The sequence below is a fragment of the Aquarana catesbeiana genome, linkage group LG12, assembly GCF_042186555.1.
Source record: "Aquarana catesbeiana isolate 2022-GZ linkage group LG12, ASM4218655v1, whole genome shotgun sequence".
NCBI lineage: Eukaryota > Metazoa > Chordata > Amphibia > Anura > Ranidae > Aquarana > Aquarana catesbeiana.
The window spans coordinates 152,986,655-153,010,956 of NC_133335.1; the positions used below are offsets into that span (position 1 = coordinate 152,986,655).

At 44.2% G+C, this 24,302-nt stretch overlaps 1 protein-coding gene across 6 annotated transcripts in view; it reads right to left on the bottom strand.

Annotated features, from left to right (window-relative positions):
- LOC141113175 (ATP-dependent RNA helicase DHX58-like) overlaps positions 1-24,302 on the bottom strand; it is a 437,515-nt gene that overhangs the window by 180,497 nt on the left and 232,716 nt on the right. For 5 of the 6 annotated variants that reach the window (XM_073606104.1, XM_073606103.1, XM_073606102.1 and 2 more), the window contains one exon: positions 22,150-22,311. In XM_073606104.1, coding sequence (XP_073462205.1) covers positions 22,150-22,311 — 162 coding nt within the window. Of the gene's footprint in view, positions 1-21,060; positions 21,530-22,149; positions 22,312-24,302 lie in introns of those variants that run through there. The other variant, XM_073606107.1, reaches the window with a different exon arrangement.

The following is a 24,302-nucleotide window of genomic DNA, read 5'->3' on the forward strand; positions in this document are numbered from 1 at the left end:
ACCTGATGAGTCAATCAGTCTTTGTAAAGTGCCCAGAACGAATCAGGCTCACTGTATGGACACAGTTTCCAGAAGGACGTTCAGGACAGTGGATATCAGCAAATTGATTTTAAAATGGACAGATCAACCCAACCATGCAGATGAAAAAGGAGGGTACATAGCATAATTCCGTGAGGAATATGTATTGTGAAAACAAAGGAAATACACTTACATTTCCAAGATAGAATAAGCGCTTCTAAAAGGACAGTAACACTGGCATCAGCATAGCACCCTGACACGTTTCGCCTCAAAAGGCATCATCTGGGGTTGTGTCAAAAATAGGCTTGGTCCAAAAGTCCATAATAAGTCCCATTTGCAGTTTGCAAGAAACCATGTGTGGGACACAGCAAACATGTGGAAGGAGGTTCTCTGGTCAGATGAGACCAAAATTTTACTTTTTTACCCAAAAGCAAAACGCTATGTGTGGCCGAAAACTATCACTGTGCATCACCCTGAACACATCATCCCCACCGTGAAATGTGGTGGCAGCATCATGTTGTGTGGATGCTTTTCTGTCCTGTCAGGGGAAAGGAGACATATTGATTGTTCTGAGTAAGTAGGAACAACGATATGTCGTCTCCCCTAGTCAGTCCTATCCCCATACAGTTAGAACACACTGAAGGAACACACATTTAATCCCTTGATCTCCCCCTAGTGTTAACCCCTTTCCTACCAGTGACATTTACACAGTATTCAGTGCATATTCACTAAAAATGTGTCTGTGTCAAAAGTGCCCGATCTGTCCGTCTCAAAGTCACAGTACCGCTAAAAATCGCAGATCACCACCATTACTAGTGTAAAAAAAAAAAAAAAAAAAAACATAAAAATGCCATAAATCTTTCCCATAGTTTGTAGACGCTATAACTTTTGTGCGAACCTATCAATATACGCTTATTGCAATATTTTATTTTTTTACCAAAAATATTATTCTGACTCTGAATCCACAAAGGTGCTTTTATTCTCAACATCAAGTTACAACAGATGACAGGATACAACAGATGAATAGGTTGTGGTATTTATGTGGTCAAAAGATGATATTGTCTGTAGCTTACTATGCAGAATACATGTGCCCTGCTATGTGCGGCCTGTTAGCTGCATCCATGACACAGGAAGTACAAATCTCGGGAAGAAGGGTGGAGCATTACATACAAAGGAAGTGTCATAACATAAGGGAAAAAGAACATAGGAAACTAGTGAATTACCACAAAAGGTCACTAGATGGCAGCATGTGAACTAAATATAAAACGTCCATAGAAAACGGTTAAAAAAACAATCTATATGCATTCTATGCCCCGTTGGGGCAGCACAAATATGTAGAAGAAGATATATTGGCCTAAACTGATGAAAAAATGTGTTTTTTATTTAAAAAACCTTTTTGGGGATATTTATTATAGCAAAAAGTAAAAAAAATTTTTTTTTTTTTTTCAAAATTGTCTTTGTAGTTTTTATGCTATTAAAAAAAAAAAAGAGAAAGCTCTATTTAAAGGGGAAAAAAATGATACAAATTTCGTTTGGGTACAGCATTGCATGACCGCGCAATTACCAGTTAAAGCATTGCAGTGCCAAATTGTAAAAAGTGGTCTGGTCAGAAAGGGGGTAAAACCTTCCGGGCTGAAGTGGTTAAGCTATTTTGCACAGAAGAATAAGCAAAAATGTCACTCTCTAGATGTGAAAAGCTGGTAAGAGACATTCCCAAAAAGACATGCAGCTGTAATTGCAGGGAAAGGTGGTTCTACAAAGTATTGACTCAGGGGTGCTGAATACAAATGCACGCCACGCTTTTCACATATTTATTTGTAAAACAATGTCAAAACCATTTATCATTTTCCTTCCACTTCATAATTATGTGCCACTCTGTGTTAGTCTATCACATAAAATACATTTACGTTTTTGGTTGTAACATGACAAAATGTGGAAAGTTTCAAGGGGTACGAATACTTTTTCCAAGTATGTTATCAGCTCATTAGGCTAATCTGAAAGAATAAAATGAGAGCGCATCATCAAACTAGAAAATGCATTTCCTGGAGAAAATGTGTGGGAATGCTGAATTGCTAAAGCTAACTGGATGAATAGCTTAAATAAGAAAAAGTTGAAGTGAGAATAGTTGGAAAAGAAGGAATGGTTTTAAAATAAACATGAATTTCATTAAAGTTTAGCACCACTAATGTATGAAAGATGTGGAATATTTAAAGGTGTTTTTTGAAAAGCTTTTTGATCATTAATCCCCACACCTAATGAGTGAGAGAACCCTTCAAACAAGCCTTAATAAATCGGGCGTGGCTAAACAATGGAAGCATAAGGACGCACAGCCAGGAGCTCTGCACTGGGACGAGCTGAGAATCACCCGTAGAATCGCTCAGACGGGCCAGCTTCTCATGCCAGGGGATCGCAAACACCCGCCGGCCATCGAGGAGCGGAGGGGACCCGAGATTTCTCATTACTTTCTGCGGCAGCACCAGCTTTCTTCCCCGGCCGCACAAAGCAAGATGGCGCCGCCACAAGTCCCGCCGGGAGGTACCGCCGCAACAGCAAGTAAGAAGGGAGGGCAGGTGGAAGCCGCAGCGGTGGAGGAGGATTTTCCCCCTCTCCCCTCCAGGTCACACTCACCCATACAGTCCCCCGCCAACCCCTTCCTGAACACACAATTGCTTTCTGAGAGCACAGGGGGAACGAGCAGCCTCCTGGAGGAATCCCTAAAGGACATAGTCTCAGGCTTACCCACAAAGCAAGACCTTAATGCAATGGCAACCTCCATAGTCAATGCTCTCACAAACGAACTGCATGACCTGAAACGGCAGGTGGACACGGTGGAGGAGAGGGTAACTGTTTTGGAATCCTCTCAGACGACCACTGATGCACGCATCACATCCCTTGAGTTGGATCACAAGGCTTTCCGCCGCCATCTTGTGGATGTCCACCTGTGGATCGATGACGGTGAGAATAGGAGCAGGCAGAACAATCTACGCCTCAGAGGTATCCCGGAGGCCACCATGTGCCCAGATCTCCGTTCTACTGTTGTAACGATCCTGAACCAGGTTCTAGGTAAGCCACCTACCGCAGACCTGGAGCTGGACAGGGTTCACCGTATACCAGTCCCAGGATCCCTCCTACAGTACAGCGGGCTTCAGCAGACCAGGATCCCCCCCCGTGATGTTCTGTGCAGGGTGCACTTCTTCACAATCAAGGAAGAGATTCTACGCCTAGCATGGGAGAAGGGCACGATTGACTTTGGGGCACCCATACGGATCTTTCCTGACATATCTAGACAGACCCGTGTTATGAGAGGCCTGCTGCGGCCATTGCTAGAGGTAATACGGGAAGCTGAAGCCACATACCGCTGGGGCCATCCCTTTCATTTGATTGTCAGGAGGCAAGGTTCAGAGTTTAATCTCCGCACACCAGACCAACTTCCTGACCTGTTCCAGTTCATCGCCAAACCTGCCGTCAGTGTTCCTAACTGGTTCGACTACCTGCTATCTCAGGAAACTCTAAGTCCAGCCTTGCCCAGGCAGCAGCGGATCAGGCGATCGCGTTCCCGTCCACCAAATCGAGACGCCTTCAGACCACATCCAACGTCATCCGAAGATTGACCACTTTCCCTACTGTATGGACTGGTAAGGTTGTGCAGTATCCCCCTCCTGCAGTTTCACCCATTTATTGTTTTGTTTTTATGACTCCCTCAGAAACTGCCCCGTCAACCACCAAGACTTTTGATTAACCCAGGAGACGTCACCTACAATCCCCCTTTTTTTTTTTTTTTGTTGTCTCATTGACACTGTTTGCAACTAACTGGTGAGTTATGCCTACAGCAGAAGATGACGTTTTTTCTTTTTTTTTCTTTCACCCTGAGTGCTTGTTTTTATTTTTGGGGACTGTCTTGAGGGGGAGGGGGGGTATTATGCATTTCAGATTGCTAGATCACAACAAGAGTTGACCTGAATATTTTTGTTTCCAGCTGAGTATGGTGGGTCCTAACTAGTTGAGACGTATTTCAGGTTGCTTCGGCATTTACGTTACTAATGTTGTTTTTCCATTTTTTTATTTTTTTTTTCTCTGGCCCACTTAACCTTATTTTTCCCTCCAATTGCTGCAAATGTTTATTTTCCAGGAAGGATGGTGTCCCGGTCTTGATGCATCGGGGGACGGGACGGAGAAAACTCAGGCAGGTATAACCTATCGGCATCTATGACCTATGTAGGGTCCCTGAGACACAGAGCCCTCCTCCCGATGCAGCAACGCTCTGCGGCTGTAACAAACTGGTATTTACATAAGCTATATGATTATTTAATGCTCGCTGGATTATATTTGATGTTAAGTTGGTCCTAACGTTATATTTTTTTTCTTACTGTTTTCATAGCCCCTGCCTAGGGCATCTCCTAACTCAATGACTTCTTTGTTTAACCTTTGGTCATTGAATTGTTTGACTAAAAAAAACAATCCTCCCTGCCCTGTCCACCCCCATTTAGGGCGGTCACCCGATTGGACTTTTTAGTGCTAATCGGGGGTCCAAAGAGTAATTGTATTTCTAGATTGCTTTTCCCATAACCCTCTCCCTCTATCCCCCTCCCCCCCTTCCCCTTGCTTGCTCTTCCCCCTTCTCTACCCCTCTTTTACCCTCTTTTTCTTTGTTGGTGGTGTTGCCCCTTGGCTGGGTGGGGACTGGGACTGGAGACAATTGCCCACCTCACTTTATTGCTCTTGATTGCCAGTGCGATAATCAACGCTATGGGTCTCCTAAAGGTCACCTCCCTCAATGTACGTGGTCTCAATATACCAGAAAAGCGCTCCCAACTACTAACTGATCTGCGTAAGGGCAAAACCCAAATTGCCTTTTTACAGGAAACGCACTTTCATGGTGACCATATCCCTAAATTGACTAATGGAGCATTCCCGACGGCATACCACAGCATATCGCCCATCTCCAAATCCAAGGGGGTCAGCATCCTTGTAGCAAAATTGGTACCGTGGATGTTTGAGGCGCAGCGGGTAGATCCTCAGGGTCGTTTTCTTCTTTTGAAGGGAAAGGTGTCCGATGTGCAGGTCACCTTCGCCAATGTCTACTTCCCCAATGTTGACCACCCACAATTCCTGTGGAAGCTGCTACCTCGGTTATTGGAGTTTTCGGAGGGGGTGCTCGTCTTTGGGGGGGACCTTAACTTTACGATGGATCCCTTACTAGATGCCTCACGCGGCTCGTCCCACCTTTCCTACGCCCGCCTCAAGCGAATGAAAGCGGACCTCCATGCTCTGCGCTTGATAGATCCTTGGCGTCTGTCACGGCCTCAGGATAGGGACTATACATATTTTTCCCCAGTCCACCACTCTTACTCGAGATTGGACTATTTGTTGATATCACATAAAGACCTAGCTAGGGTGGTGAATACCTCCATAGATGTCATTTCTTTTTCGGACCATGCACCGATTCATCTGATACTCCGGCTGAGGCTGGTGACTCGGACTCCACCCTCTTGGAGGCTTAATGAAGCCATGCTGCAGTCAGAGGAGATCCGCTCAGAAATACAGGCCAAGTTGCGGGAGTACTTCTCTGTCAACGAAGCCTCAGTTCCTAACCCCTTAATGGTCTGGGAGGCCCACAAGACAGTTGTAAGGGGCATTTTAATTAGCATAGGTGCCCGCCTTAAGCGGGAAAGAACACGCCGCATAGATGAACTCTTCATTCAGATCCGTAACCTAGAGTGCGCCCATAAGGCCAGTCTTGCCCGTTCCACCCACCATGAACTCCTCAAAGTGCGCGAGGAGCTTCATGCACTTCTGTTTCATAAAACGAAACAAAAACTGGCATGGGCACACCGAACGATGTACGAGTACTCCAACAAACCCGATGCGCTACTAGCCAGAGCACTGCATGGTCCCCGTACCAAAACTTACATTTCCCACATCCTGTCATCCTCTGGTCGGAGGATGACCACATCATCTGATATCGCAGCAGAGTTCCGATCCTTTTATGAAGGCCTCTACAACCTTGACAGGCCACCACCTGAGGACCCAAATTCTGCTGGGGGATTTACCCCCCGATCCTATATAGCCTTGTCGGGTATGCCCTCACTTCCGACTGCGGTTCAGGAAGAATTAGAGGAACCCATCACTCTGGCGGAGCTGGGTGTGGCACTGGCAAACTCGAAGCCCAGGAAAGCCCCAGGCCCGGATGGTTTTACGCCGGCGTACTATAAGACCTTCTTTGAGACGCTTTCTAAACCCTTGATATCTGCACTTAATTCGATCACAGAAGGCAATTCTTTTCCCATTGACACTTTGAGAGCATACATTTCCCTTATCCCCAAAGAGGGGAAGGATCCATTGCGGTGTGGAAGCTATCGGCCGATAGCTCTCCTGAACACTGATCTGAAATTGTTTGCCAAGATACTGGCCAATAGGATAATTCTGCATATACCGAGCCTGATCCATAAGGACCAAGCAGGATTTGTGCCGCAGCGAGAACCCCGTGATTACCCTAATGGTGTTATAAACTTAATCCATGCAGCCAGGACATCACGGCGACCCCTTCTCCTGCTGTCTACAGACGCGGAGAAGGCTTTCGACCGTGTAGATTGGTCCTTTATGTCCACCCTGGAACACATCAGTCTTCGCTCATCAATGCTCAGTTGGATATTATCCCTCTACTCCCATCCTACGGCTGCAGTTAAGGTCAATGAGACAAGGTCAAGCTACTTTACCATTCGCAATGGTACCCGTCAGGGATGTCCTCTGTCTCCGCTAATCTTTATACTCACGTTGGAGCCCTTTCTTTGCAGGATAATGGCGAACTCGGGTATTATCGGTTACCACAAATCCTCCGGGGCCCATAAAGTAGCCGCTTTCGCGGACGACCTCATCTTTTTCCTGGCAGACCCACTTGCCTCACTTCCTACCTTACTTCACTCCCTCCGAGTCTATGGGGCTCTCTCCCTGTTCCAAATTAATTTAACAAAATCCTCTTTACTTAACATTACGGCAGGCACGGACATAGTACGCCGTCTGCGCGCGGAATACCAGTTACATTGGGCAACCGATGCTATCCCTTATCTGGGAGTTGACATTACCCCTGACCCTGCTAATCTATACCAGGCAAATTTCGCTCCTCTACTTCTTTGTCTCAAAACGGATCTACATCACTGGCACTCCCTAACCTGAACATGGTTTGGTCGATGTAATGCCATCAAGATGACCGCCTTGCCAAGGGTGCTTTATCTGCTACAGGCCCTCCCCATTCGCCTCCCCCCTCCTTTCTTCAAGCGAATCCATTCGATGTTCCGTGATTTTGTCTGGTCACACCGAAAACCACGTATTAAATTGCAACTCCTCCACATGGCAAAACACAAAGGTGAGGTTGGCCTTCCCGATGTGAAAGCGTACTATAGGGCAACACACCTCACTAGGGTAGTTGACTGGCACTGCCATGCGGAGGCAAAACAGTGGGTGGCAATGGAGTTGGAGGACTCTGAGGGCACGGCCAAGAGCTGGCCATGGATCACCACTCCCATACCGAAGGCCATCGTCGCTCACCCCACACTAGGAAGCACAATTCAGGTGGCGAGAGACGCCTTCCGACACTCCTCGGTATCTCCAATACCTTCACCTATGGTGCCAATCCCGGGCAGCCCTGATTTTTCCACCCGGTTGCCGGGGTCCTGTATTCCGTCATCTGACGACGGAGGGCAGGTGGCCACACCTCCATGACTTCCTAGGCCCGACTGGTCAGCTCACGGCGGACGCCGGGATGGCAGGTTCCGATCCTCCATTGGATTTCTTGAGTGGCCTCCAACTTCGCAACTTTCTACGCTGATGTGCACGGATTCCAGGTATATCGTGCCAGCTTACAGAGCTTGAACAAATCTGCCACCGCAAAGAACCAACCCGCCATTGTTTATCGCTGATATACTCCTATCTTATATCACCAACAGAAGGATTCGTGCCCCCCTTCCTCTCTAAGTGGGAAGAAGAACTAGGTGTACAATTCACTGAACCACAAAGGGAAAAGATTCTACATTTTGCCCAGAAATCATCCTTGGCCACCAGGGTTCAAGAGACATGCTATAAAATTGTGACTCGCTGGTACAGAGTGCCTTCTACTCTACACTGTTTTTTCCCACAAGTTTCTAGTATATGTTGGCGGTGTGGGGTGGGAGAGGGAACGAGGCTCCATATTTTTTTGGGACTGTCCCAAAATCAAACCCTACTGGCTGGAGGTGGCACGCACAATTGGGCACCTGACCGGTGTTTTGGAGGGAGACCCTGGGGCCTGCTTGCTGCACCTCTCTAGACGACCAATCAAGAAATATAAAGCCTCTCTTACCATCCAATTACTGAATGCCGCCAAGGCATGTATACCGTTGTGCTGGAGATCGGAGTCCCCACCAACAAAAACACAGTGGTATGCCAAGGTGAACGAAATTCGAAACATGGATGATCTAACCGCCACACTATACGGCAGGGAGGAGGCCTTTCGGGAGACTTGGCGACCATGGCAACACTATATCTATTCTGAATCGTACTTCCAAGAGGTGGCACAGGCTGAATGATTCCGGGGCCCGGGATGCCTGCCTAGCCGGGGGGCACCACTGCTGCTCCTTCTTCTTTTCTCTTGTTTCCCCTTCCTCCTTCTCTCTCTGCCTCCCTTCTTCTGTTTCCCCTTCAATCCCCTCCAGTTGTGGGGAAAGTTTTGTCAGATACTGAGAATATCCTGATATATATTACCTGTCTGTGCATCCCACGACTGGACTCAGCTGGTTTCTTGGGGGGCTTTCCTCCCAGCCAGCTGGAAAATTTTAAGTTTAATCTCACTGGTTAGTCTCGGTAGCTATACAGATCCAAATGGGTTATTAAGATGACACTTAGGAAGCTTTTCTGGTTGAGTTCTTAGACTGCTCCACCGCACGGTTTAAACCCTACATGCACTTCGCTGAACACATAATTGAGGGGCATGTTTGTTTGTCACTTTTGATATAGTATCTAACCCTCTATGTGACATGTTTTTGATTCAATCACCTCCTGTATATGCTGTCATTTGTTATATTTTTTCTTGATAATTAACATGTGATGTCTTTGAAAGAAATAAAAAGAATTACAAAAAAAAAAAAAAAAAAGCCTTAATAAATCCACAACAGTACATGCTATTGAAACAGCGACTTCACCGTTAGAGACACACGGCCTTTGTGAATGTATAAAATTTATGTTGATAAACTTAAAAATGTGGGCATGCCAGTGATTTAAAAAAAAAAGTTGGCTGTGCATGTCGCTGGGAAATGTGAAGAATTTTATACAGGACGGTCAATGGAAGAAAGTGTAGAACGCTTGTCATTTGGAAGCTCAACCAGCCAAAAGTAAAAGGCATATCACAAAACTGAGCACATTGCCTGAAACTAGACAAAAATACCTACGTTTTGATGTATACATTGTGTATGACAAGTAGATCTTATGGGTGTGAGAGCAATTTATAGAGAAGGAACTAAGATAATTATTTTTTTTTTTTTTTGGCTCTGTGCTCTAGCTATGACATCATCCACTCTAAGCAGCCCAATACACTCTCTGTATATTCGATAAAATTTCCTGAAATTATCACTAAACTTAAACAGCTTTTTCACAAAAACTGTAAAAGATATCAAACTGAAAAGATATAGCCAGATAGCGGAATATTTTGTGAACATTTTACAGTTTGTTTGGCTTCTGTAGTGGAAAGTATGAAGGAGCTGAAACTTTTGGCGGAAGAAGATTTTAAGGCTTTGAAGCATGCTCTCATTCACTTCAATGTTAAAAAGGTTAATATTTTAAAAAGTATAAATAGTAGAAAAAAAGTTGAAAAAGTCCCATCATTAGCTGAAAGAGCTAAACATTTTAGTTGAATGTTTTTATTAGCTGAAAGTATGCAGAAGTTACGCAGAGCCAAAAAACGTACGGAACTAGAAAATGCATTTCCTGGAGAAAATGCATGGGAATGCTGAATTGCTAAAGTTAACTGGATGAATAGCTGAAATCCGTAAGAAAAAGTTGAAAAGTCTGTCCCCAGTGCCATGTATCAGTGCCATCTGTCATCAGTGCCATGTATTAGTGCCATCTTTCATCAGTGCCACATATTAGTGCCATCTGTCATCAGTGCCATGTATCAATGTCATCTGTCATCAGTGCCACGTCAGTGTCACGTGTCATTGTCCTGGTGCTCCAGGGCCTTCAAAAGTGTAATAGGTAGTCAACAAGTTAGATGTGTAATTTATGCTCCTAGAACACCTGACGGTGCTCCCTGCGTGTTGGGCCTCTCTATGTGGCTAGGCTGTAAAAAAGTGCCACACATGTGGTATCCTAATACCACATGTATTTTTGGGGTGTCATTTGTGGTATACACATGCCATGTGAGAGAAATAACCTATTACAATGACAATTTTGTGTGGGGGGGGGGGGGGGGGGGAGAATCTTCATTTTGCAAAGAATTGTGGGAAAAATGACAACATCAAAAAGCTCACCATGCATCTTACTAAATACCTTGGAATGTCTACTTTCAAAAAAGGGGTCATTTGGGGGGTATTTGGACTTTCCTGACTTGTTCGGGTCGCAAGAACACAGTACATCAGGTGTGATCAATTTTTTATGATTTGCACCACAGCTTGTAGACTCTATAACTTTCACAAAGACCAAATAACATCCACTAATTTTGGGTTATTTTTTACCAAACCTATGTAGCAGTATAAATTGTGGCCAAAATTTATGAAGAAAAATTAATAATTTGCAAAATTTTATCACAGAAACTAAGAAAAATGCATTTTTTTTTTTTTCAAAATTCTCAGTCTTTTTTTCATTTATAGCGCAAAAAATAAAAAACTCAGAGGTGATCAAATACCACCAAAAGAAAGCTCTATTTGTTAAAAAAAAAGGACAAAAAATTAATTTGGGTACAGTATTACATGACTGAGTAATTGTCATTCAAAGTGTGAGAGCGCTGAAAGCTGAAAATTGGTCTGGGCAGGAGGTGGGTTTAAGTGCCCATTTGTCAAGTGGTTAAAAAGTTTAACACCACCACTAATGTATGAAAGATGTGGACTATTTAAAGGTTTTTTTTTAAAAGCTTTTTGATTATTAATCCCCACACCTAATGAGTGAGAGAACCCTTCAAACAAGCCTTAATAAATCCACAACAGTACATGGAAACAGCGACTTCACTGTTAGAGACACACAGCCTTTGTAAACATATCGGTATAAAATTTATGTTGATAAACTTAAAAATGTGGGTATGTCAGCGATTTAAAAAAAAAGTTGGCTGTGCATTTCGCGGGGAAATGTGAAGATATCAAACTGAAAAGATATAGCCAGATAACTGAAGATTTTGTGAACATTTTAAAGTTTGTTTGGCGTCTGTAGTTGAAAGTATGAAGGAGCTGAAACTTTTGAGAGCGGAAGAAGATTTTAAGGATTTGAAGCATGCTCCCATTGACTTCAATGTTAAAAAAAAAAGTGTTAAAAAGCTTAAAATTTTAAAAAGTATAAATAGTAGAGAAAAAGTTGAAAGTCCCATCATCAGCTGAAAGAGACGAACATTTTAATAGTTGAATGGTTTTAATAGCTGAAAGTACGCAGAGCCAAAAAAATGTAAGGAATAAAATTAAACTAGAAAATGCATTTCCTGGGGAAAATGCGTGGGAATGCTAAATAGCTGAATTGCTAAAACGGCCCCCAGCAAAACTGCCCTCATCATATTGCCATCAAAACTTCCCCATCAAAACTGCCCCATCATATTGCCACCATCAAAACTGCCCCATCATATTGCCACCATCAATACGGCCCCATCATATTGCCATCAAAACTGTCCCATCAGAATTGCCCCATCAAAACTGTCCCCATTAAAACTGCCCCATAAGAATTGCCCCATCATATTACCACCATCAAAATTGCCCCATCATATTGCCACCAACAAAACTGCCCCCATCATATTGCCACCTTTAAAACTGCTCCATTAAAATTGTATCCATCAAAACTGCCCCATCATATTGACACCGTCAAAACTGCCCCATCAGAATTGCCCCATCAAAACTGCCCCATCATATTGACACCATCAAAACTGCCCCATCATATTGACACCATCAAAACTGCCCCATCATATTCCTCTATTATAATTCAGTACATGGTGTGTCTGTCCCCTCCCCCGGCCTGTGTAATCAGAGCTGAGATGCTCCAGCCACCCCCCCCCCCTGTGTATATCAGAATCTTTGGTAACCATGGCAACAAAAGCAACACAGTACACTCTGTTTAATGGCTAAAATTTCCTGAAATGACCACTAAACAAACATCTTTTTCACAAAAACTGTAAAAGATATCAAACTGAAAAGATATAGCCAGATAGCTGAATATTTTGTGAACATTTTAAAGTTTGTTTGGCGTCTGTGGGTGAAAGTATGAAGGAGCTGAAACTTTTGGGAGTGGAAGAAGATTTTAAGGATCTGAAGCGTGCTCCCATTGACTTAAATGTTAAAAAAAGTGTTAAAAAGCTTAATATTAAAGTATAAATAGTAGAAAAAAAGTTTTGAAAAAGTCCCATCATCAGCTAAAAGAGACGAGCATTTTAATAGTTGAATGGTTTTAATAGCTGAAAGTATGCAGAAGTTACGCAGAGCCAAAAAACGTACAGAATAAAATTACAATTAAAACTAGAAAATGCATTTCCTGGGGAAAATGCGTGGAAATGCTGAATAGCTGAATTGCTAAAACGGCCCCCAGCAAAACTGCCCACATCATATTGCCATCAAAACTGCCCCATCAGAATTGCCCCATAAAAATTGTCCCCATCAAAACTGCCCCATCATATTGCCCCCATCAGAATTGCCCCATCAAAACTGCCCCATCATATTGTCACCATCAAAACTGCCCCATCATATTCCTCTATTATAAATCAGTACATGGTGTGTCTGTCCCCTCCCCCGAGCTCTGTAATCAGAACTGAGATGCTCCAGCCGCCTCCCCCACCGCCCATCACTGTGTGTAACAGAAGCTTTGGTAACCATGGCAACAAAAGCAGCCCAGTACACACTGGTTAATAAAATTTCCTGACATGACCACTAAACAAACAGCTTTTTCACAAAAACTGTAAAAGATATCAAACGGAAAAGATATAGCCAGATAGCTGAATATTTTGTGAACATTTTACAGTTTGTTTGGCGTCTGTAGGTGAAAGTATGAAGGAGCCAGGGCTTTTTTTCAGCCGGAACTCGGCGGAACACAGTTCCAGCACCTCTGACAGGCAGCCCTCTCTGCTCTGATCTCACACTAGCGCTGAGCACACAGAGCTGCTGCCTTTTGAGATCTTCAGGTCCCAGCACAGCAACATACAGCTGCCTGTGTTGATTCAAGCAGCAGCTTCTGTCCCCACCTCTTCTCACACTGTAGCACGGAGCAGAGAAGCCCTGAAACTCCGCCCCAGCTACAGTTCACAATCGTCTGAGGCATAACACATGGACTGGAGCACTGGATCATCAGTGGAAAAGGTGAGGGAGTTCTGAATGAAAAACGGGGGGGGAGCCCTCCAGAGACTGAGTTCACAGTGAGAGGATAACTGTGAAAGGGGGGGGGGATTTGTCCAGAGAGGAGAACTGGGAAGAGAGCTTTGTACAGAGGTAAGAGCTGCAGAGGGCAGGTTGTGTAAAATGAGAGCTGTGAAGGGTGGGGGAGGTTGTGTAGAGGTGAGAGCTGTAGGGAAGCTGGGGGTGCAGAGGTGGGTGGCAAAGGTAAGAGCTGTGGATTGGGGTGAGCTTTAGGCCCCTTTCACACGTGCGGACCGTTCAGATCCGCCTGTCAGTTTTTTAGGCGGATCTGAACGGTCGCTCCATACATCTCTATGGAGCGATGGATGTCAGCGGTGACATGTCCGCTGACATCCGATCTGCAAAATCCAGACGGATGGAAACCCTATTTTCCATCCATCTGGCGGATCAGATGAAAACGGACAGGCGGTCCGTAATCATCATTTTTTTTTTTTTTTTTCCCCCCCCATAGGGGAGAGCGGACTCTGATAGGTCCGTCCCTGCACAGAGTGCAGAGACGGACTTGTGATCCGCCGGCTCAGCGGACAGCGTGAAGAGGAAAAAAAAGCTGATCACCGGCGGCTGTGAGAGGGACATCAGTCCCGATCACAGCGAGCTGCTGCAGACCCTCAGTGCCCACCTGTGCCACCTAACAGTAGGCAACAGTGCCACCCATCAGTGCCCACAGTCAGTGCCTCAACAACAGTGCTGCCCATCAGTGTCACCTACCAGTGCCATCTATCAGTGGTACCTATCAGGGCCCATCAGTGCCATCTTATCAGTGGCCATCAGTACCGCCTTATGTGTCCCCATCAGTGCCACCTTATCAGTGCCGCCTTAACTGTGCCTATCCGTGCCCATCAGTGCAGCCTATCAGTGCCCATCAATGCCGCCTCATCAGCACATATCAATGAAGGAGAAAAATTACCTGTTTGCAAAATTTTATAACAAACTATGAAACATGATTTTTTTTTTTTTTTTTTCAAAATTTTTCCATCTTTTTTTGTTTAGAAAAAAATAAAAATCCCAGCTGTGATTAAATACCACCAAAAGAAAGCTCAATTTGTGGGAAAAAATGTATAAAAATTTCATTTGGGTACAGCGTTGTATGACCGCGTAATTGTCATTCAATGTGCGTCAGCGCTGAAAGCTGAAAATTGGTATGGGCAGGAGGGGGGGTTCAAGTGCCCAGTAAGCAGTTGGTTAAAGGCCTCTGGATAGTACCCCTGAGCCCTGCACTCTGTATGATAGACTGCATATTACATACGCTTTACCACTGTTCTCTGTGTAATAGGCTCTATGTTACATATTCCTGACCCCTGCACTCTGTACACAGGGCTATATGCTCCATATTTCTGAAAACAAGGGACGCTTCGCATTGAATGTAAGTACTATCCTGTTTGCTGTTTTTTTTTTTTTTTTTTTTTTTTTTTTTTTCTGTACCCTGTGTGATATTCACCGCTCACAATTGCACAATACACACTCCTGAGCCTGTGTATGTTATAAAGTCCTGTGTCCTGTGTTTCTACCTCTTTATATGCCCTTCATGGGCCTTCTCTTGCCCTTTTTTGAAGAGAATATCATATACATACATTTTGTACTTCGATAGAAACTTCATCGCTATCTATATAGAAATCCTATTTTTTTGATATGCAAATAAACACTCTTTCTCGGAATCAAGAATATACTGGGTAGACAGACCATGTCATTGCCGCTGTTTTTAATTTAAAGTTTCATGGAATGCCAAGTCAGCTAATACAGTGTTAACGTAAGTGAAAATGACATGAAAAGTATACTATGTAATGTTTTTACGTATATGCTTACCATTGTCCTCTCAACATATTTCCTCTAATATAGAACTATCTTTAACTCACACCCACCCTTGAGGAAGGAGGCTAATTAACTCTGAAGCGCGTCGGATGCAAGAGTATCGCTTTAAACACTGTACCAATGTAAAACTGCTTGATTCGCATTCCTAACAATAGATGTTACATTATTGTCATATTTTTATTGTTTCTCTATTTAATAAACCATATTTGTACTTTTATATACTCTTTTACGCCTTTTTATATGTGACCAAAGTCCAGAAACTAGGGGAAACCCCTTTTTCTGTATAGTTTACCACTAAATAGTACCACTTCCTGACCACTAGAGTTCATTGCAAGTATATTCACAACATAAGAGATATTAAAGTGGATGTAAACCCTCACATATACCCAGTGAATTGAACAGCCTCGGATGATGCACAGAGATGAAACAAATCCCCCTGCATAAATGCATATCTGCTGTCTTCAGCTTTATATACTGTTTAGAACAGGGGTAGGCAACCTTTTGAGCACAGTGTGCCGAAACATGTTTTCAAAGAAATTGAGTGTGCCGATTTTATGACAAAAAAATGTCAACTTTACTCTCAATCACGAAAAGGATTTTTTTTTTATAAAGTAAACGCTGTAAACTACTTTTTTATTAGTGAGAAATTAACATCCTGCACTCTCACGTCTCAGATCAGCCCCAATTCCTACAACTCCACACTTCAGATCACTGTCCCTCCTGCACATCTGCCCCACCACTGCACTACCCTGCACATCTGCCCCACCACTGCACTACCCTGCACATCTGCCCCACCACTGCACTACCCTGCACATCTGCCTCACCACTGTAACCCCTGCACATCTGCCTCACCACTGTACCACCCTGCTCTTTTGTGCCACCACTGTAACCCCCTGCTCATCTGCCCCACCAATGTTCCCCCTTTCTCATCTGCCCCACCGCTGTACCTCCCTGCACATCTGCTCCACCGCCGTACCCCCATGCTCTTCTCACCTGTCTTATCCATCTTCTCACCTGTCCTAACACTGAACTTGTCTGCTCATGTGCCCCACCACTGTAACCCCCTTTCTCATCTGCCCCCCACTGTACCTCCTGCACATCTGTCCCACCACTGTACCCCCCCCCCGCTCTTCTGCTCCACCACTGTAACCCCCTGTTTGTGTTCCACCGATAACCCTTCTTTCTCCTCTGCACATTTGCCCCACCTCTGTACCCCCTCCTGCTCCTCTGCCCCACCGCTGTAACCCTCTGCTCATCTGTCCCACCAATGTACCTCCTTTCTCATCTGCCCCAACACTGAAAAAAATGCGGCGCTCTGCTCCACAGGAAAAGTTGGGTGTGATTTTCATTGGGCTGAATACTGGCTCTGGCTTAAAGGGACACAGAGTGCAGGGGTTCAGTAGTAGGTGATGCAAAGGTTCAGAAGTAATTTCAACAAAGTTCCCAGAAGCTCAACAGTAATTCCACAAACTGATTGTGGTTTTCTCAATCACAGTGAAATCCCTTCTTTCTGAGATTGGTAGTGGCAACCAAGTGAGTCATCTTCCTCCAAATGGTGGGCGGGGCTAGCAGGACTGTGATTGGCTTTAGCAGTGGCCAATGACAGTCCTCCTCCTCCTGGAAACAGGGACCCCCCCCCCCCCCCCCCCCAGCAGAACTGCCCCAATCTCTTCCCCATCACAAAAGCTGATGATTGCAGCTACAGCAAAGTTAGAGAACCAAACAATGTTTCCCATCTTTTACAATGTTTGGGGGCACAGTGCCCCCCCCTCAGTGCAGGTGCAGTGTGGGGAACTCTGAAATTGGAATGCATTAGTGTCCCACTAACACTTCCCTGCGCTGCTCTGCTGATGGGGAGGGAGTCGAGTACCGGCAAAAGAGGCTTTGTGTGCTGCTTTCAGCACCAGTGCTGGGGTTTGCTTAACCATGGTTTAGAATGTGCATGTCCTGTTAGAATTGTCTCTTCCTGATTCACCTGTGGGTGTAGATTCTTGCCATACACTGTGAGACCGCTGATTGGAGGAAAGGCAACCCCCCCCCCCCTCCACATAGGCAGAGGTTTGCAGAGCTGTGCTGTGAATAGACCAGCTCTCTGCTGATCTATTTATAGCACCCACCCTGAAAATTCAGCCTGGTTTTAGCACAGTTGACAGAGAACTTGTCAGAAGTTATCATGCTGATAACAGAAGAATGGCAGGAGAGAGCCACTGGACTTAGGACTTTGAAGAGAGATAAGAAAACACTGCAGATATATGTGCCCAGCTCAAATTTCATGAATGGGGTTTGCATCCACTTTAAATACTTTCACGCTTATGCCCCGTACACACGGTCGGATTTTCCGATGGAAAATGTCCGATCGGAGCGTGTTGTCGGAAATTCCGACCGTGTGTGGGCTCCATCGGACATTTTCCATCAGATTTTCCGACACACAAAGTTGGAGAGCAGGAGATAAAATTTTCCGACAACAAAATCCGTTGTCGGAAATTCCTATCGTGTGTACACAAATCCGACGGACAAAGTGCCACGCATGCTCAGAATAAATAAAGAGATGAAAGCTATTGGCCACTGCCCCGTTTATAGTCCCGGCGTACGTGTTTTACGTCACCGCGTATAGAACGATCGGATTTTCCGACAACTTTGTGTGACCGTGTGTATGCAAGACAAGTTTGAGCCAACATCCGTCGGAAAAATCCTAGGATTTTGTTGTCGGAATGTCCGAACAAAGTCCGACCGTGTGTACGGGGCATTACTGTTATATATGTAGAACAAATACTACAACATATATTACTTAAAGATTTTACTAGGGATTTATATTCATAAAATATTCATTAAAAAATAGTAATTTAGCACTGTGTTTATCAGTTCATTCATTTTATGGTATCAAGTGATCATATTGTGATTATAGCATGGAATCTTCTAGGACAGTGATTCCCAATTCAAATCCACAAGTACCCCCAACAGGCCATGTTTTGAGAACTTCCCTTAAATAAAACAGGTCTCAAAAATATTGAGCCAATGGCACTGATTTAAAGTGGATGTAAACCCTCACATATACCCAGTGAAGTGAACAGCCTCAGATGATACAGAGATGAAACAAATCTCCCTATATAGGTTTTACATGCATATCTGCTGTCTTCAGCTGTATATATGCTTTAGAAAGTGCTCTTTGTGTTACAGATTCTCTTCCTTTTCAGCACTGGGAGTGGATTGGCATACAGCCAATACAGTTGATTGGAGGAAAGGCACACACCTTCACTCCACATGGGCAAAGGAAGGAATGTGCAGAGCTTTGCTGTGAGATGGCAAGCTGTCTGCTAATCTATTTATAGGAACCTCCCACAACACACACTTCTTCAGGCTACCGTCTTGTACAACTTGTCAGAAGTTATCAGGCTGATAACAGAGCTACTGAGCAGGAGAAAGCTAAGGGACTTAGTGCTTTGAAGAGAGATAAGCAAACACTACAAATATATGTGCCCTGGTCAAATTTCATGAATCGGGTTTACATCCACTTTAAAGTATCAGCCACTTGATTTTACCCTCAACCACAAAGTGTAAATGAGACCTAAAACATGACCTGTTGAGGGTACCTGAAGACTGAATTTTGGAACCACAGTTCTATGCTATATGTTTATAGAATATAGCTATATACTATATGTAATTATTTGTGTATTAATATATTATAACAGCGGTCCCCAACCTGTTTGCCTACAACAAAACTGGTCCCTCGTGCCAATTTTTTCAGGAGTTAACTTTTTTCATTAAACAGCAGGTAATTGGTTGCAATCCTAGCAACCAATTACCAGCCCGTTAATGTGAAAAGTTAACTTCAGTATTTCCCGCCCCCATCCAGGCCTGTGATGCCGATCTCAGATGCTCTGCTTGCTGTACACCTGTGTAAGGTAGAAGAATTCTACCTACACAGTGTCTGTTTTGTGTGGTGGGGTGCAGGGGACAGAGGACACTACGGTGGGGTACAGAGGACACTACAGTGGGGTGCAGGGGACAGAGGACACTACAGTGGGGGGTGCAGTGCTGGGCACTGGTGAGGCTGCATTGCTAGGCACTGGTGAGGCTGCATTACTGGGCACTGGTGAGGCTGCATAGATGGGCACAGCTGAGTTCTGCATTCTTTATGTAGCCAACTCCTGAGCCCTGGGGCTCTCTGGGGACCCTGATGTAAGGGGGAATCCGCACTCAGATATGTAACAATATTATATATTATATTCTATACATGTGTATGCCCACCCAAGCGTATGACTTTCTTTACTTCGCTGCTGTGGGCTCTTTTGTAGATCTTTTGTAGACCTAGCAATGCTCCTGGCGGGGAGCATCGATCGTTTCAAAAAAACTATTAGATAAGCACCTGAACGACTGCAACATACAGGGATATACCATGTCATGACATATAATCACACACATAGGTTGGACTTGATGGACTTGTGTCTTTTTTTCAACCTCACCTACTATATATCATAGTGCCCCTTTACATTACAGTCCCCTAGAAATCACAGCCCCCATCAGTTTCCCGTGCAGTATTGGCCCCCCTTTTTTCTCTTACATCAGAGTGTCCCCTTTCAATCTCTGCCTTCCCTGTGCAGTCCTACCTTCGGCAGGGCAGAGACAGTTATTAGGCTGTGTGTCCTCTCCCTTGTCTCCCAACTTCTGAATTTGTCATCTATAAGCAGGGCAGGGGGTGGGAGGAGCTGAAGATCTGGACGGAGGGCAAGAGCTGCCAACCTATCATTTAACAAGCTGGTGATTACCCGCTTGTTAATAAGAAAAGATTCCCGCTCTCTGTCCTGATCTGCAGCTCCTCCCTACCCCTGCCCTGCTGATAGGATGACATTATCAGCAAGGAGGGAGACCCATGATAGGACACACAGGCTGCTAAGTGGCATGGCTGTGGTCCGGACAGGACTGTCAGACTGAGGTCACCACTCACCTCCTGCTGTGTGGCCTGGCCACAAACCAATACCAGTCCGTGGTCTGTGACAGTTATCAACAGGCCACTGACCAATACCAGTCTGTGGCAAGGGGGTGAGGGACCCCTGTATTATAGTATTGGTAATTTTGAACTGTCCTAAACAGAAGCTGAAAGTCTTTCTATTATTCTTACTATGAATTAGATAACACTTTGGGGACAGAAAAGTTGTTAACTGATGAGTAGAAGTTGTTACTTCAGCCACAGGGAGTTTTAAATGTCATTATTCACCATACAATAGACATGTGCGATTTTTGTTTCCTTACAATCGAAATTTGGACAAAATTTTCTTTATTTGAAGATTCGGATCTCTGAATCACAATAGTAATGAATTTCAACAAATTCCAAATAAATTATAGCGAAACAACAAAATTAATATGTTCATTCTGATCTGAAATAACATAACAGCATAACAAATAATCCAAATTGATTAGATCCATCTCGTTTTTATGTTGCATTAACATTTTTGATTATTATAAAAAATGCACTACATATGAAATGGAAACATATTGCAATAAATACAAAGTATAAAAGTGAAATAAGATGATGGTTCTTACTTATTGTGTTTGGGTGTGATGGAGGTGGATCCATCAATCTCTAAATCATAACATAACAAATGAATCTGAAATAAATTTTGTTCCATTTGTTATGTTGGAATTTGAAAATTCTGATGGATCCACCTCCATCGAACCCAAACACAGTGCATAAGTGATCTCCTGAAATAATGAATTATTACATTGTTTATTATATAGTTACATAGTCAAGTTGAAAAAAGTTCATCTAGTTGAACCAATAAAAAGGGAACAAAAACAAGCATACAATGCCATATACACAATCCTATACACACAGTTGATCCAGAGGAAGGCAAAAAATCCCAGCAAAACATGATCCAATTTGCTCCAGCAGGGGAAAAAAATCCTTCCTGATCCCCCAAGAGGCAATCGGATATTCCTTGGATGAACTTACTTTGCGTTTTTTTTATAAAGCTCTATTTTAGGCCCAGTGATGTAATTCCCAGGTTTCTGTACTTCTCTATTCAACGTAGGCAGATTATGGCTGGTAGAAGACACCAGCAGGGTGCTGTACAAAGCTTTCTGAAAACATCACAGCACCCTGCCTCAATATTTCTCTCGAGGTCTTGAAGCGGAGTTCCAGCCTGGGTAAAAAAAAAAAAAAATTGAAAGTCAGCAGCTACAAATACTGTAGCTGCTGACTTTTACTATAAGGACACTCACTTGTCCAGGGAGCCTGCAATGTCGGCACCCAAAGCCAACCCGTTCATCAGGTCTGGGTGCAGGCACCGGCATCCTTACTATGAAAAACAGGAAGTGAAGCCTTGCGGCTTCACAGCCTGTTTCCTCCTGCGGATGCGTGAGTCACGTGACGCTTTCTGAATGGTCCCGTCTTCTTCTGGGATACACACAGGTCCCAGTAGGCAACGTGGGGAGGAGGAGGGCACAAAAAAAAACACGGATGTTTCTCCTAAGAGCCAGGCCGCTGCTTGCATCAGAGTTAAAGCGGAGTTCCAGGCAAAAATGTAACTCCTTTTAAAACATACGCACACCCCACCTCGCTTTTGGATACTGTATTTTACTTCTTTTTTCTCATACCTTTTTGGTATGTTTTCTTCAGGACTTCCGTCCCTTGGCGCCTCGCAAGGGACGGAAGTCCCGAATAGAGCAGCATTTCATTTCTCGCCAGCTACATGTAAGGTACTTTTTTGTTTTGGATTGGAATAGATAGATAGAAACACGGATTTCTGGTATTATCACTCACCTTTTTATTATATTCCCTCTCAGGTATATTTTGCACATGCTCAATAGCCCTTTTCATCAGATCCTCCAAGAATTCATTGGTCCTCTCTCTTCGGCTCTCCTTTCCTCCGGATTTGGCCAGAAATGAATAACAACTGTCCTCAGCCCGAGCTCTGCCTCTAGCCTAAAGAAAGGCATAGTAGTATTATACCCAGAATGCATCATTTGCAGCACCTTTATTTTCCAACAGCAATATTGCCTATTTTTGCTGCCTATAAGAAATATTAGAGAAAAAAACATGAATCTTCTGTTACCGTATTCCCATTCTGCGTGGGTCATTTCAGACTGAGCACATGTTGTAAAAATGCCTAAGCATGGGTTACCAAATACTCCATAGATCTAGACACATAGATAATTGGAGGTAAATCTCAGGTTTTCCTGTAATAGCTGACCCTGCCTCTGCCCACCTGTTGATCCCCTTAATTGTGTTTTAATAGTATGGGGGCCTCAGTGGCTTGGGACTTAGAAAACAGGAAAGGGTGGGACACAGATCAAGTTTTACAGGAAAAAGTTTGGTTACCTATATTTCTGCATCTACTGATCTTTTTGACATGTGTTTTCACTTGAGGTGGTAGTAAACTCTTTTTTTTTTTTTTTTATCAAGCAGCAGCAGCCCGCGAACCCGAAAAAAGGACCGGGTGAAGACAGATGCCTCTGCAGCGGTGATAGTCGTTTCAAGTTAAGTCTTTCATAATGTGCTTGTATGCGATGCATACTAGCACATTATGCCTTTACCTTGCAGGGGAATATCTATTTTTTTTTTTTTTTTAAGTTTACTACCACTTCAAAGAAGCACTATCATTAAATCTGTTTTCATGTCATTTAGCAGCATGATTGGACAGGTCAAACCTGCACCCTGTCTGACAATGCCATTTATGATTGACAGCTCTGGTCTCTAGCAGTAGGGGCACCACCCACTAATCCATGCGCCCAGCCCCTATTCTACATGCAGGGCGCTGGAAGCCCTAGAATTCAATGGGTTTTTTTTTTTTTTTTTTGGAAGCACATGATTAGGGCTCATTAATTTGGCTTCAAAAAAGGGTGGGCTCAGGGCGCAGAGCACTGCACCCTGAGTCCACCCAGTTGTGTGACAATAGCGAATTAATATTTGCTCTTGTCTTCCTGACTCTCCTCCCGGCCAATCAGGAAGCAGGTCCTGAGACCCGACTGGCTGAGAGGAGAAGCAACCGTATTGGCCACCGAGGAGGAGACACAGGGGAAGCCGCCGGAGAGAAGGAGGAGATGCAGGAAGGATCCAAAGCTGCCCATGACCTAGATGGGGTAAGTGCAGGGCTGGTGGGTGGATGAGCGAGCGACGGGGGGGCTCGCTCATCCACAAAAATGGAGCACAAGCTGCCACTGGTAGGGACTGCTCTTTAGGCCAGCGCTGCCAGTCACAAAAAAAAAAAAAAAAGAATCCAACAGTCTGCAGTGCTGTGTGCCTATCAGCAGCTGCTATTACACTACAGTGCTGAGTGATCTTTCCATTTTATAAATGAACGATCAGTGCTGTTGGGCTATGTCATACACGATGCAGGTCCAGATTCTGTGGATTGCTCATTGATCACTCAGCAATGCAGCTCTGTGCAATCCATCAGCTGTGCATCTGTAAAAGCAGCTTCTGATGGACACACACAGCCACAGTACTGAGTGATCTATCACTGTTATCAATTATCAGCGCTGCTTGTCCATTCATAATAGTAGAAGATCATTCAGAGTCACAACTCTGTGTCTACAAGTGGCTGAATTTACCTCATATAGAGTACTTTTACTATTATGAATGAACAAGCAGCGCGGCTTGTTCATTCATACTAATGAAAAATCATTCAGCTTGGGGGGGGGGGGGGGGGCTCTGTGCTGGCTGTACCTCTCCCTACAGACAAGCCCATAATTTGGCCTTTTAAAAAAGGTGGAGCTACACCCAGCATATAAAAGGTGCATTTTGGAGACAATGGGGCCACCAATAAGAAGGTGGCCAAGTGCTAGATGCACTTGGTCAACAGGGGAGTTAAATTTAAACACATTTAATAATAGTTATTTTTTATGGTACACTTACACATCATGTTTCTCCTAGGATGACCGCAAGCTTTCTTTAACCTCTTGCCTACTGGGCAC